Below are 14,346 nucleotides of genomic sequence, written 5' to 3' on the forward strand. Positions count from 1 at the left end.
ACACACACACACACACATTTAAATATCTAGACTGAGATAGATAGATATAGATTACAGTTATCCACCCTATAGTTATTTGAGGAATGTACCGTATGTTAAGTTACCTAGGTAGTGTAATTGGAGTTACATGGGAAGTGAGTGGAGTTATTTGTAGTAATAAGAGGACAAATTATCGAGTGTATATACAGAGTGGAGTGGATGTATTATGCACCAGCAAAGTTGGTGGATGAATGAGGAAAGGAAGACTGAGAACGAGTTGGAAGGCTGAAATGGAAAGTGTGTGTGGGAGAGCGGCCTGGAGTAAATAGTACTAGGTGATAGAAAGCTTGAGTGTGTGTGTAATTCACCGGGTCGGTCAGGATCACTTGATGGTCGTGATGGTCAGCTTTTACCCTCCCGGAAGGGAGCTGAGAGCTCATATAGTCCGATCTAAGGGCAAGGCTGTGACCTTCACACACGCACCCGTCCCCTTGCTCAAGGGGGACAGTAACCACCCACTTCGTCAGTGAAACTTTTCGCAGCCTGAGCGAGGCGCGAACTCCCGTCCACCAGTTGGCAAGCTGGAACGTTACCACTGCACCAGCGAGCGGTGTGTGTGTGTGTGTGTGTGTGTGTGTGTGTGTGTGTGTGTGTGTGGCGTTTTTTCCACGCGCCCACCTTGAATGAACTGTGGAATTATACGCCTAGATCACTCACTGTATTGTGTCTAATGTTATTCTGCTTTGCTACACTGTACTTCACTTCCTCATCCATTTTGCAATCTTGAATATAGCCTAGCTTATACTAGCTAGAAGGGGATCTCACAGCATTTCTGATTCATTCAGCCCTTATTTCCTCTGCATCAATATCGTTGTAAAAAAAAATATATATATATTATTGCGTACAAACACCTTTAACATGCAGTGTCGCAGTGCCCAAAGTTCGTTCATTGGATTTCCGTTGTTAATTTTGTTGCCCAGCTGGCTTGATCTGTGTTATGTTTATTATCAGCAAGTATATTCAACGTCCCATAAAGAAACAACTGAATTACATTTGTCTGAAAGTCTTGCGCAGAGTCAGTTACAAGCTGCTTGACTACAAGTATATTTTATTAGTCTCTAGGCTGCTTCGTTTTCTTACATGTTAAAATGGAGCTTCTGTGTTATGGTTCGTACGTCAGTAACTACACAGAGGGTGATGTATATAGACAGGTCACATATTTGACAGATGACAAGACTGAGTAGTAGGTGGTATTGACCATCATCCTCTCACTTGATGTATTGCTGCCTGCTTCTTTCACCCTTATTCCTTTTCTGTGTCTGCCCTCCTCTTTTCCTATTTCTCCCATCTCTCTTGTCATTTTTATTGCTCTTCTTTCCTTTCCAGGTGGCTTTACATTGAGTGACAAGCCTAATGATTTCCTGTAAGTCATCTGGTAAATTACCAATATGCTGGTCTGGAAACCATCTACAACTGTGGGTGGTAACCACATAACCAACCAACCCGTACGTGTTCCATGCGTGTCAACCAGTGGGTTGGGGGAGGGTTATAGTACCCCTCTCCGTAAAATTACTATCTCAAAAAGTCAAACGGGCACCTTTTATGAGATTATGGCGTCTGGCTATAGACAGATAGATAGATAGGCAGATAGAAAACTGAGTGAGAGGTGCGAAAGGAAAGGAATTAATTCGTATGTCAGGACCTACATCGAGAATAATGTTTGCAGATAAGTCACATATATGACAAGAGAAAACTGAGATAAGTCACATAATTTGACAAAGGAGAAAACTGAGTGAGAGGTGTGGAAGGAGAGAAATTAATAACACTATTTTGATAACAGAGATAAGTCTATCAAGTGTTTTACAGTTAAGAGACTCGAACTTCCCGCGACCTTACTAAGCCCCGCCCCCCCGTAAGTGACGTCGGATCGCCAGTGGTTCAATATGGCGGTGTACGAGTGAGTGTGTGGCCCACCCTCTCTATGTTCTACTCAAATTTCTCCACCATGGCAACTCAAAAACCGGTGGAATGGGTGTCGGCACTCATGATAAGATTCGAAGAACAGGTAATGGAGGCAAAATGGCTGTGAGGTTAAATAGTGGCTGCTATGAAGGGGTTTTGTTTTGTTTTGATACGATGAATGGGCTCGGGGGGAGGGGGGGGCTATTGATCGGGACTGTAGAGTGTATGAATGAACGCTGTGCCTTTTTCTCAGGGTTATTTCTTTCTCAAATACCGTCGCCGTAGAGCCTACTGCTACGCTTAGGGCATTATTGGATCTAAGTGGGTAGGATTAAGGGGAAATGAGAGAAATAGGAATGCGCGTGTGTTGTAGGCGAGGGGGCCATGGGGTGTTTAGACGTCTCCCTCACTCATCTTTACTATAAACACTATCTTGATGTGCTGTTTTAGGCTCTGTACGTTGACATGGGGAGGTGACAGTCCACATACGTTAATCAGGGTATTCCCAGAACCTTCATAGATGAGTAGATAACTCCTGGGACACAGCAGAATCCCTAGAATGCTCGTAACTCTCTCTCTACCTTACACACACACACTTCCTGTTACACCAATACTATCCCACCCACAGGTCCCCCATAAAATGTCCCAGGCCCCCTTAATCGCATTTAGTTGTCCTTACTATATCTACTCCATTGAAGTATAAAAGATAACATGAGTGGATGTTATTTTGAGCTTATTTGTTGTGAACTCTACTTCCTGTCACTTCCTCTCTGTGCTTGACAGCTTGACTGAAATTTTGCCATTCTCTTTGTGGCTCCTTTCTGTTTGTGTGGGTTGTCTGTAACCCCAGTTGTCTCCCCTCTTTTTATATTCTTGCTGATGTGCCATCCCCCTGCTTGCTGTGCTATTTTCTTGACAACGGCTCTTTGTTTTATATAAAAGATTATGCATCTCCTCATACCTGTTTAATGCACCAAATCTCATACCTCAGTCTTCATATTGTTTTCTTTGTTTCTTAATGAATTTTCTACAGTAGTTTGTAATTGCCTTTTTCAGTTTTTTGCACTCATATATTTTCTTCACTGTCACTCGGTTTTCCATTATTCCTGTGTTCTTCCCTTCATTCCTTTCTATTTTCATCTTGTTCCCCTTTTCTTCTATTTCCCCTCACTGTCTTTTCCTCACTCTGTCCCTTTGTATGTCTGTTATTCATTCATCCCCCAATTTTCTTTGTCAATCAGGCATAGCTTAATGCCTCTATAGTATTTTACCAGTTATTTACCTTGGTATATCTGTAGTTTTTTTTATTTTTTATTATTAGTTGACTTCTTTCCATTCCATGTTGCATTTAACTTTTCATAAAGTGGAGCAATATTTGAACATTTGTTTCTGTTGTGTACTGTAATCTTTGTATTGTATTGTAACTGCTGGTAAGTTAAAGTATGAGGCATTATTTTTACATATATACCCTTCACATCAAACTCATGAGGAAAGAGTATTGAAGTAATTCATTGCACACTTCAGTGTTCATTCATTTCATTCATCATCCAATCCTACGTGTTCTCTTGGAAATTATAAATGAGCCATGGGGGTGCTCTTTAATTTTTTTTCTGGTGGGGGGTTATTTACATTTTCAGTCTCCAGATGGCATCAATGTACTGAATGTAACTGTAAACATCGACTTCACATACCGTTCATAGGTTATATTAGGTTAATTTTATATAGGCCCTATTTGGTTATTATTATTTTTTTTTTTTTTACATGTAAAGTATTTACTGATTATTACCCTGGAAATTATTGTCAAAGTGCTACTTTCTGGGGTAGGATTGTGGGGATTTAAAAATTGGGAACTACTGATTTGCATTAAGATTCCAAACTCAGATTTGTTTGAAACACACACACACACACACACACATTTATAGATTACTGACCAACATGAGAGTGGCTTTTAATTATATGGATGAGGAATTGCTGAGGGAGTTGATAGTGACCATAATAAGACCAAGACTAGAGTATGCAACTGTGGTATGGTGACCTCATTTGAAGATACATATTGATAAACTGGAGAGGGTTCATCGAATGGCAGCTTGGATGATACCATGCTTAAGGGAACTGACCTATGAGGAGAGATTGGAAAAACTGAAGCTTACCAGTGCTGTGTGAGAGAAGGGAAAGAGGTGATTTGATCACAATGTTTAGATATGTAAGAGAACTTGAAAGGGTGGATAGAGAGGATCTTTTTGTGTTGGATGATGGAAGAACAAGAGGTCATGACTTAAAGTTGAGGAAAAGTAGATATCTTAATGATCTTAAAAGATTCAGTTTCCAGAATAGAAGCATACCGGTAGGTATTAGGAATAATTTAGACAAAGAGGTGGTGCAGGCGAAAAGCATTCATGTGTTTAAAACTAGACTAGATAAATGTAGATATGGAGACAGGACAACACGAGCTTAGCTCAATTCTTGTATACTACAAATAGGTAAACACACACACACACAGAGGAAAAATCTACGGTACATTAACTTTTTAGGATCCAGTGTAATGGCAAGGTGAAAGTTTAGCTACTGTTTATTACCAGTATCATCTCATCTCATCAGCTGTTTGTGTGTCCACTGCAGGACCGGCCTATCCCGACCGAAGTGGGGATGATACAGCCAATGTATCTCTACCAAGTGGCTTAGGCTGTCTAGTAGAGATTGTATGTAGGGTGAGAAGTGCTTGTAAGTGTAATTGTTGTGTTGGAGTGGCATTGGATGTGTGTGTAGTCTGTGGTACAGTGGTAAAGTGCGTTTTTGTACACTGAAGAACGAGGGTTTGCGCCCCGCCAGGGTAATAAACTTTGGAAACGTTCTTCAGGCCACATATTGCACTAGCGGACACAAGGAATGCTGTGGTTGAACCAGTGTCGCATACTATAAAGTATGCTTGCACCCAGTCGGCTTGTGCAGGCCGATTACACTTGGTTCACCAGTACAGTATCATATTCGGCTGTAAGTTATTGATTTTAAACTTTTCATTGATATGTAGTATAATATAGCTACAATACAGTATGGTATGTAATACAGTACAGAGTTGCACAGTACTGTAATGTACTTAATAAACTAAAATAGGTACGAAACAAATCTCCCAAACATTGTACAGGCTGTCCTTGTTATATGGACGGGATGTGTTTGGGAAAACCCATCGTTGAGCCTGGGTATCATTATTTGGGGATGTTATAACATAAAAAGTAGGCTGCCTAGGGATGCATTGGAGAGCCTAAAAGTAGGCTGGCAAGGGATGCGTTGGAGAGCCTAAAAGTAGGTTGCCAAGGGATGTGTTGGAGAGCCTAAAAGTAGGCTACCAAGGGGTGCATTGGAGAGCCTAAAAGTAGGCTGCAAAGGGATGCATTGGAGAGCCTTGGTATCTCACCCCAACTAAGTCCAAAACCCACCCAAATGAGCCCCCATGAAAGTTTGTGGCTCACCTAAACTCCCCATTAGCTTTGAAACAAGGTAAACCAAGCCTTAAGGCACTTTATAACTCACCTAAACCCCAAAATAAAATCCGAAAATCATCAAAAATAAGTGGGAAAATCAAACAGTAAACTGTACGGTACCAAAAACAGACTGTGCTCTCCTCACCTGTGACTAAAACACATTAATCTAAGTCCAGAAACAGTTTATAATTTATAATGGAATTTTGGAAAACAAAAATTTTCATAATCAGGAAACAACTCTCAATGCTTGCTCAGTTCCTTGTCCAATCCTGGTCGTCATCCTGGCCATGGTATCCTTCCCTGAGGCCAGGGACATCTGGTGTCCCTGGGCATTCACTCATCCTCCTCAAACCCCCTAAACCCATCTCCATCAGGCAAGGGAGAGCATGGAGGGGAAGGCTGGCAAGGCAGTGTGGAGGCAGGAGACTGATGTGATGGCTTACATGGTGTGGTTTGTGGGAGTCCGATGTGATGGCTTATGTGGTGTAGAGGTAGCAGGAGACTGAGGTGATGGTTGATGTGGTGTGGAGGTTGCAGGAGACTGAGGCAATGGCTGACATGATCTGGAGGGAGAGCAAGGCAGAGGAGAGCCAGGTGGTGAGAGACTGGGAGAGCAAGAAGGTGGAGAGGGAGGACACACGGAGGATGGAGGCATGGACCTGCTTGATGGGACGTCTGTTGCCAGGGGCACAGCACATCTTCCTCGGCTGGTGGAGGGCTGCGGAGATGCCCATCTGGTGGATAGCCTGGGACCATCTGACAAGGTCAACATGAAGGAAGGGACATGCTTGAAGAAGGTGGTGATGGTAGTCTGCCTGGCTACCTTCCTCTTATCGAGCAGCTCCCTGTGTATCCACATCCCCTCCTCAATGTGCTGCACAGCATCTCTGCTCCTCCCTAGGAAAGGGTCCTTATCCTGCATGATGGTGATGTCTTGGTCAACATGGGAGACCATCTCCTTCAGGGTCTTAAGGTCCAGCACTGGCAACTCTCACATGGCTTCATCCTCAGACACCTGATAGGCACGTTGAATCTCCATGTTCATTAGCACCTTGTTACCCAGCTCCTCTTTGTGGCTTTCAAACACCTCTTCAACGTCCTCCACATCGTCATGGAAGCCAGCCTCGTGAGAGCTTGATGATATCCTGCCGCACCCGCTCCACATCCTGGACATGCACCTCCTCGGGAAACCTCTGAATGAGTGCACGCACTAGGTCCACAGCTTGCACCATGCATTGTTCGTTGTTGTCTGCATTATCTCCTGCCAGGCACCTGTGATGTTCTTGATGGTGTTCCTGATATTGTAACCTCTCCAGAACGACTTCACAGATGCCCGGTTGTCTTCATTGTATGCCCTGACCAGTTGCTGCATTGTACAGTGGAGGTAGTAGGCCTTGAAAGTTGTGGTTACACCCTGGTCCATTGGTTGCAGCAGTGATGTGGTGTTGGGGGGAGAAACACCACCTCAGTGTTCCTGGCCCAATCATTCATTGCAGGTGGATAACTTGGAGCATTGTCTACTACCAAGAGAAACCGGTTGGCCAGGTTGTTCTTGGAGGCATACTTACACTGGGCAGTTGAGAGGTAGGAGTGAAAGTAAGACGAACAGATGGAAGTGGTGAGCCAGGCCTTCCCGTTCGACCTCCAGATCAATCCTAAGTCCTCCTTGACATAGTCAGCCAATGTCCTCGGATTCTCTGAGTGGTAGACAAGGAGCAGCTTAAGTTTCAAGTTGCCCGCTGCATTGCCCCCCCAGGACAAGTGTGAGTTGGTCCTTGGCAGCCTTGAACCCCAACACAGACTTTTCCACTATTGCAAGGAATGTCTTGGAAGACATCCTATTCCAAAAGAGGCTTGTCTCGTCGAAGTTCAACACTTGCTTTGCATTGTAGCCTCCCTCCTCAATTTTGCCATAAGCATAGCCGGGAATGCCGCTGCGGCTTCCTGGTCAGCACCCACCGCCTCCCCAGGCATACTAAGGTGATGGAGGCCTGTGCACTTCTTAAAGTTGTCAAACCAGCAATGGCAGGCTTTGAATGCATCCGTTTCCTCCAAGCCATGCTTTGCTTTCACCCTTCCCCACAGAGAGCCTAGGTGTATATGATAGACATGCCAAGGGTCTCCTTCCTCTGGTTCTGGTCCTCTACCCAGGTCCTAAGCATCCTCTCCATCTCTTCCATCGCTGGTTCCTGGGTCCTAGTGAGGCAGGCTGCTGTCAGGGTGGCCATTTTACTTGCAGCAGCCTTGATGGCATCACCGTTCTTCAGGATGGTGAACACCATCGACTGTGGGAGGAGGAGAGCAGAGTCAATAACACACGCGCCCTGGCTCCTATCTTGACGCTTTAAAATATCCAGCTTCACTTCCATTGATAAATTTTTACATTGCCGATTAGCCTTCCCATCATCACTAGGACCTTCAGAGGGGCACATGGAACCACACTAGGCACTGCTATCACCACAAGCACCATCACATGTAGGACCTTTGCCAGACATAATTTTTTTTATCTATGCCAAAAAAAAAAAACACTGAAAATCACTAAAAAATATTGTTAAATACAGTTCACTGATCACAAGCATTGCACTACCACAGGTACAATGAATAACAATATGTACGTTGCAATGCAAGATGAGGTGAGGTAACACAATGTAGCACAGACAAGCGCTAGGGAGGTCTTCACTTGGTCGTAGACACAACGAGGACGGTGTGGAGAGCGGGACCCCGTGCTACAAGACAGAGATGATGCACCAATGCTTTGATGCTCAATTGGTTCTGTGCATATAAACAGTGTCAGCCGTCCTGCGGGGTACGGGCAAATGCCAAGCGTGTTCAGTTCAAAACAACCCATCGGATAACCGGGGACTGGCCATCAGTAGGCAGGGAAGGGTGTTAATTTTTTTTTTACATCGCTGTGGCTGGGTATTGTATAGCGGGGTACGCCTGTATTTGATGTCACATGGTCATTCCAATTAGTTTGTTCTATTTAGGATTTCTGTGTTAATAGAACTGTAGCCTATGTGATGCAGTTTCAAAACTGGTACTGTACATGGTAGTGTTGAAAGATACAAATCAGTGGAGATATGAGAAATAATCGTTTTCCGGTACGGCAATAATATTGCTGGTACTGGTACTTGACTTTAACTAACCCCATTGAACTTTGAATCCAAAAGTGTGTGAATGAACTGGTAGAGTTTTGAGGAGCTGTTGGAAGTTGTAATTGTCACACGTATTGACTACTGTTAAGTGTTGTCATTTTATCCTTAATCTCTTTAGAAGAGATCCCCTGTAAAGCTGAGTGTCTGATGGGAGCAGGAATAAAATACCGGTAATGAAGGGCATCATCATATTGTAAGAGTTCATGGATTTTTGTTTAATTTCTCTGTCTGCCTTCATACTGCATATACTTAACAATTATTGCCAATGTTCATACTGTCAGTTAGCATCCCATATTGTACTTCAAAGCATGTTTACCGGTATATGTAAGAAGGCATGGATGAGTGAAACTGCAGCAGTAGAGTGGAAAAAGGCTGCAGTTGTACTCCTGTACAGAAATAAGGGTGAGCAAAGTGAGTGCAAGAATTATCATGGCATAAGTCTGTTGAGTGTTGTAGGGAAGATATATGGAAGAATTATATATGGTAGCTATTATAGAGAAAGTAAGAGAGATATTAGAAGGCCAAGTGAGTGATGAACAGGGTAGCTTTAGGAGTGGCAGAGGATATGTGGCTCAAATATTTGCAGTAAGACAGAGTGGAGAAGGCTTGTGAGAAGGACTATACAGTGTGTATGGCATTTATGGATCTGGAAAAGTCAGTGAATGTACAGCGAGGTTGGATGGTGAGGAATTGGAAAATGTGAGTACGTTTAAGTACTTGGGTAGTGTGATGAGTAAGGATGGAGGTTTGGAGGGTGAAGTGCTTGAAAGGGTACAGCAGGGAAGAAAGGTTGCTGGTTCTTTGAAAGCAGTGATAAGAAACAGGGAAGTGAGCATGGAAGTGAAAAAGTTACTACATGACAGTATTGTGATACCAACTCTAACGTATGGAAGTGAAGCTTGGACTTTGTTGGAAGGACACAAGTCAAGAGTGAGAGCAGTGGAAATGAGTTATTTAAGAGGAGCCTATGGAGTCACATGGAGAGACAGGCTGACGAATGAGGATATAAAGGAGCGTTGTGGTGTTGATGTGGATGTGATAGGAAGCGTTATGAGGAACACACTGAGGTGGTTTGGCCATGTGGAGAGGATGGAGGGTCAAAGACTGACGAAGAGAGTGTATGTGAGTGAGGTGGAGGGGGAAAGAGGGAGGGGGAGGCCGAGGATGAGATGGAGAGATGGGGTGGAGAGGTATATGAGAGAGGGGGGTGTGAGTTGGGAGCAGGGGAGTGAAATGGTGGGGGACAGGGCGACTTGGAGGCGATTTGTTTGTGGCCACCCCAAACAGGATTGAGGCATCTGGCAATAGATAGATAGATAGATAGAAAAAGCATACGACAAAGTAGACAGAGAAGGATTGTGGAAGGTTTTGCATAGGTACAGTGTAGATGGTAAGTTGCTAGGTGCAAGAGTTTTTAAAATGGTAGTGAGGCATGTGTAAGGGTAAATGGGCATCTAAGTGAATGGTTTGCTATCAGTGTGGGCGTGCAGCAAGGTTGTGTGATGTCCCCATGGTGGTTCAATATATATGGTGTGTGGATCGCAAGTAATGGAGAGAGGGATGGTGTAGGTGATGGATAGAATATCTCAAATCTGATGTATGCTGATGATGCAGTACTAGCAAATGCTGGACAAGAGTTTGGTAGACTAGTGCAGAGTTTTGTAGATGTATGTGAGTGTCAGGCCTTGAGAGTATAGCCTATGTAGAAAAGAGTACTGTAAAGTGATGGTTATTGAGAGAGAAGGTGACTCCCAGTGTGATGTTACAGTGAATGGAGAAAGACTGGAATTGGTAAGGGAGTTCAGATACATGGGTATTGATAGAAAAGAAAGGAAAATATGCAAAAGAAGTGGAAAGTAGATTGACACAAGGAAGGAAAGTCGCTGCCAACTATAACATACGGATGTGAGACAATGGTGTGGGATGAAAATGAAAAGTCAAGGGTAAGAGCAGTGGAGATGGGACTGTTGAGGAATGTATGTGGAGTACAGAGAGTGGATGGGATACGGAATAATGTGATTCATGAAAGATCCGGAGTGAGGAAGTCTGTGGACACCAGAATCGAGGAGAGTGTACTGAGATGGTATGGTCACGTGGAGAGAACAGATGGCAATAGAGTGGTGAAAAAGGTATATCTGAGCAAATTTGAAGGCGGGAGGAGGCAGAGTAGGCCAAGAAGTAGGTAGAGAGATATTGTGGATGAGTGTGTGATGAAGAGAGGTATGGAAGTTGGTGAGGATAAGGGACTGACAAGAGATCGAGCTGGCTGGATGAATTTTGTGCAGAGAAATGCATGACCAGGGATCTGGCACCCCATTGTAACATGACAGCGTTCATATTGACTATCGGATAGGTATATATGAAGCTACTGTATGTGTACCTTTTGGGTTATCAGATGGGCTCGAATGATGAGTGAGTGGAAACATGGCCCATTGATTAGGGCAAACTTTGGCTGTCTGGGCACTGCTACTCCTCACCCCACCCTAGGGTGGGAAAGGAGGTCTGGATGATGATGATGATGAATGTTTTAGAAGTAACTTTTTTCCAGCCTTGATTTAGTCATTCAAATACTTCGTGGAAAACAGAATAATGTGGAAACAAATTAGAATTAGTGTTACTGGCATCCAGTTTTTTAGTTCTGTACTAACTGTACTGTTTTGATAAACTTGGGATATCAAGTGGAACTGTTTGTGGATTCTGATTCGGTACTGGCCGTCCGTTCACAGCCCATTATGGTTTCACTGACTTGTCATAAAACACCCCCAGGAATGCCAGAAGACACATCGAAACGTGATAACTCTAGCATGGCACAATACTGTATGGATGGTCATAATGCCAGGTTGTGTGTAAGTGCTGTGAGACTTCAACTTGGTGATGAAAGTAAACTACCTGACCTCTGAACACTTTCTAGCTGGTGTTTTGAGTTGGATGCATAAAAAATAAAAAAAAATGCATTGTTTATTACTGGTCATTTAGTTACTGTTTATGTTACAGTATTAGGTAGATTAGGTTTAGATTTGGTGAGGTTAGGTTTAGCAAGGTTAAAATAATGAGGTTAAGTTAGATGGGCTTGGGTTTGTGAAGATTGTGCTAGGATTAGATTGGTAAAGTTAGGGTAGTACTTTATATGTTGAAGTGGGTAGCTGGAGTTTAGTCGAGATAGGTGGGGTAAGGATAGCGATGGTTGTATTAGGACATTTTAATGAAGGATAGATAAGTGAAATGATATGAACTAATGGATTAATTTGAAGTGTATTTAGATTTTAAAGCTTGTGCAGTACTATATTTTATTACTTAGAATAATATAGTAGGGTAGATTAATTGAATGAGATAATTTCAGGTCTGATGTATGAAGCTTGAAGTCCTCAAAGAAAAAAAATAAATAAATAGTAATGCATAAACTAAAGCTCCTCTTCTAGCTTCCTGGTATCCCAGCATCACATATTTCAGTCCTTGGATTATGACCTTTGTCCTTGCAAAAGATTTAGAGAGCCAGAGAAATTATAGCTGACTACATCAGTGTGTCGTATATATACTGTATACTGTTGTATACGGTACTGTAATTTTTAAGTAAAATGCAGATTTGGTTTGTTTGATTGCTTGGAGTGATTGGAAAGAGATATTGACCAGAGAGGTGTATGAGACGAAGGTGGGTGGATGGAGGAAGAGGTAGGCCAGAAACCAGTTGGATAGACAAGTTAGAAGAGTATGAGGGACGGAGTTGTGTTGTGGATGGAAGGGTTGCACTTTTATGACAAATTGGACTGGTCACAATCATAGTACACAGTCCCATTGTGAGGATGCAACTTGGCATATGTAGGTACTGCTATTAGTAGTAATTTAGATATGCTTGTGTCTTGTACTGTATAATATATATATATTTTGCAGGTATAGTACTTGTATCCAGAAATTACACATTTTAAGGATCAGAGAAAGACAAATTAATATTGGCAGTGTTAACTGTGCTGTATGTGGTCAGTAGTAGCTATAAAATACAGTATTGTCATGCAACATAGTTGCAATAGGCCTATTCTTTATATTCTTTTGTACAGTATCTTTGGGCTGTCAGCCAACTTATGGGAAAAAATTACTGTCTACGTATCCCCTTGATTTTACCAGTGACAAAGTACGTGTATATTGATAGTTTGTCCTCTCTGTTGTTGTTGTTGGTCAGCTGGTCTGTCTGACCAAGCAGACTCATCAACCATAGGTAAGCCATTGCCCCTGCAGAGACATCCTGTGCAGTGAAACTCTGTATCCTTGTGACTGACAGTGCCATGGCACAGAGAAAAGTGTGGAAGTGTGGTTCCTGGAGGGATGCCGTATTTGTGTCCCTCCCACGCAGTTAACAGGGGCACCATAGTAGGAACCAATACACATTGTAATTTGGTTATATGGTTACCACCAAACATTGGAAATAGTTTCCTTGTTTACAGGAAATCTTTAGACTTGTCACTCAGTGTAGAGCCACCTGAAGTAGAAAAAAATAGAACAGGTAATACAAAGTGGCAGGAAAGAAAGGGGGAAGTAAGAAGAAAGGAAGGCAGACAGATAAAATGAGCAAGTGGGTGGAAGAAATGGGCAACACTACATCAAGCAAGTGGATGATGGTTGCCACCACCTTCCACCTGTGAATTAGTATAAGGACATAATGGTAGTAAATAGCTGTTATTAATATTTTGAAATCCTGAGACTGTTTGCATAGGGATAAAAAAAAGATGTATAGTATTAGTATAAGGACATAATGGTAGTAAATAGCTGTTATTAATATTTTGAAATCCTGAGACTGTTTGCATAGGGATAAAAAAGATGTATTAGTATAAGGACATAATGGTAGTAAATAACTGTTATTAATATTTTGAAATCCTGAGACTGTTTGCATAGGGATAAAAAAGATATATAGTATTAGTTAAAGGACATAATGGTAGTAAGTAACTGTTATTAATATTTTGAAATCCTGAGACTGTTTGCATAGGGATAAAAAAGATATATAGTACCAGTATTTAATGTCTTCATGTTAAGTAAAGATTTTTTTTTTTTAACAACCCTCTCTCCTTAGATTGTTCCTCCCCCTCCCTCCACCTCTACTTACCTTTATCACTTGTTATCTGCCATGATTGTGAGTTGGTGTGGGAACAAGCGTTGTGCCAGCTCTTGTTATCTCCTTGGTGGCGGAAATGAGATAGGTGGTACTGGTTCATTCATTAGTCTTCTGGGCAGGGTCTGATAAGAGATAAGATTGTAGGCATTCATTCATATGGTACATTTTACATTGTGGTGCAGGAATGGAGGTAGATTGTAGCTGTTGTGGAAATAAATGTTTGTGCAATATTACACCTTACTCTTGATTTGCTGGCCAACACTAGCCTGAGAGGCTTGGTATGTTTTATTGCCCATAGATGATTTTCTTTGATATGATACATGGAGATGAAAGGGATGAGCATACCCTAAGTATCAAGTGTACATTGAAATACTGTATTAGGCAAACTTTCGTTTTTGATGAATTGGTTGATGGTGGCCTGAGCAAAATGTAGAATGCATCATTGTAGTGAAGGGGTTAATCTTTTTCTTGAGAGGAATACTGCAATTCATTACTGGTTAAAACTGTTTACCATTAGATGAACTATAGTACTGTATGGGTATTTAAGGGCAGGAGTACCATTGAAAGGTACCGTAACAGAAATGGGACGGGTTGGAATTGCCACCACTTCTTTCCTTACGGTACGGTAGTGTAGGTTTGTGTCAGTGCTACCACTTTTGTCAGTCAGGCT

At 42.4% G+C, this 14,346-nt stretch overlaps 1 protein-coding gene across 1 annotated transcript in view; it reads left to right on the plus strand.

The window, feature by feature from the left end:
- The first annotated feature begins 1,960 nt into the window (after window positions 1-1,960).
- Window positions 1,961-14,346, plus strand: part of Nf1 (neurofibromin 1) — a 509,668-nt gene continuing 497,282 nt past the window's right edge. Inside the window, exon 1 of the mRNA XM_080275751.1 lies at window positions 1,961-2,044. Coding sequence (XP_080131877.1) covers window positions 1,961-2,044 — 84 coding nt within the window. The remainder of the gene's footprint in view (window positions 2,045-14,346) is intronic.

The sequence above is a fragment of the Coenobita brevimanus genome, chromosome 62 (genome assembly GCF_032717465.1).
Source record: "Coenobita brevimanus isolate Jiangsu-jjx chromosome 62, ASM3271746v2, whole genome shotgun sequence".
Classification (NCBI taxonomy): Eukaryota; Metazoa; Arthropoda; class Malacostraca; order Decapoda; family Coenobitidae; genus Coenobita; species Coenobita brevimanus.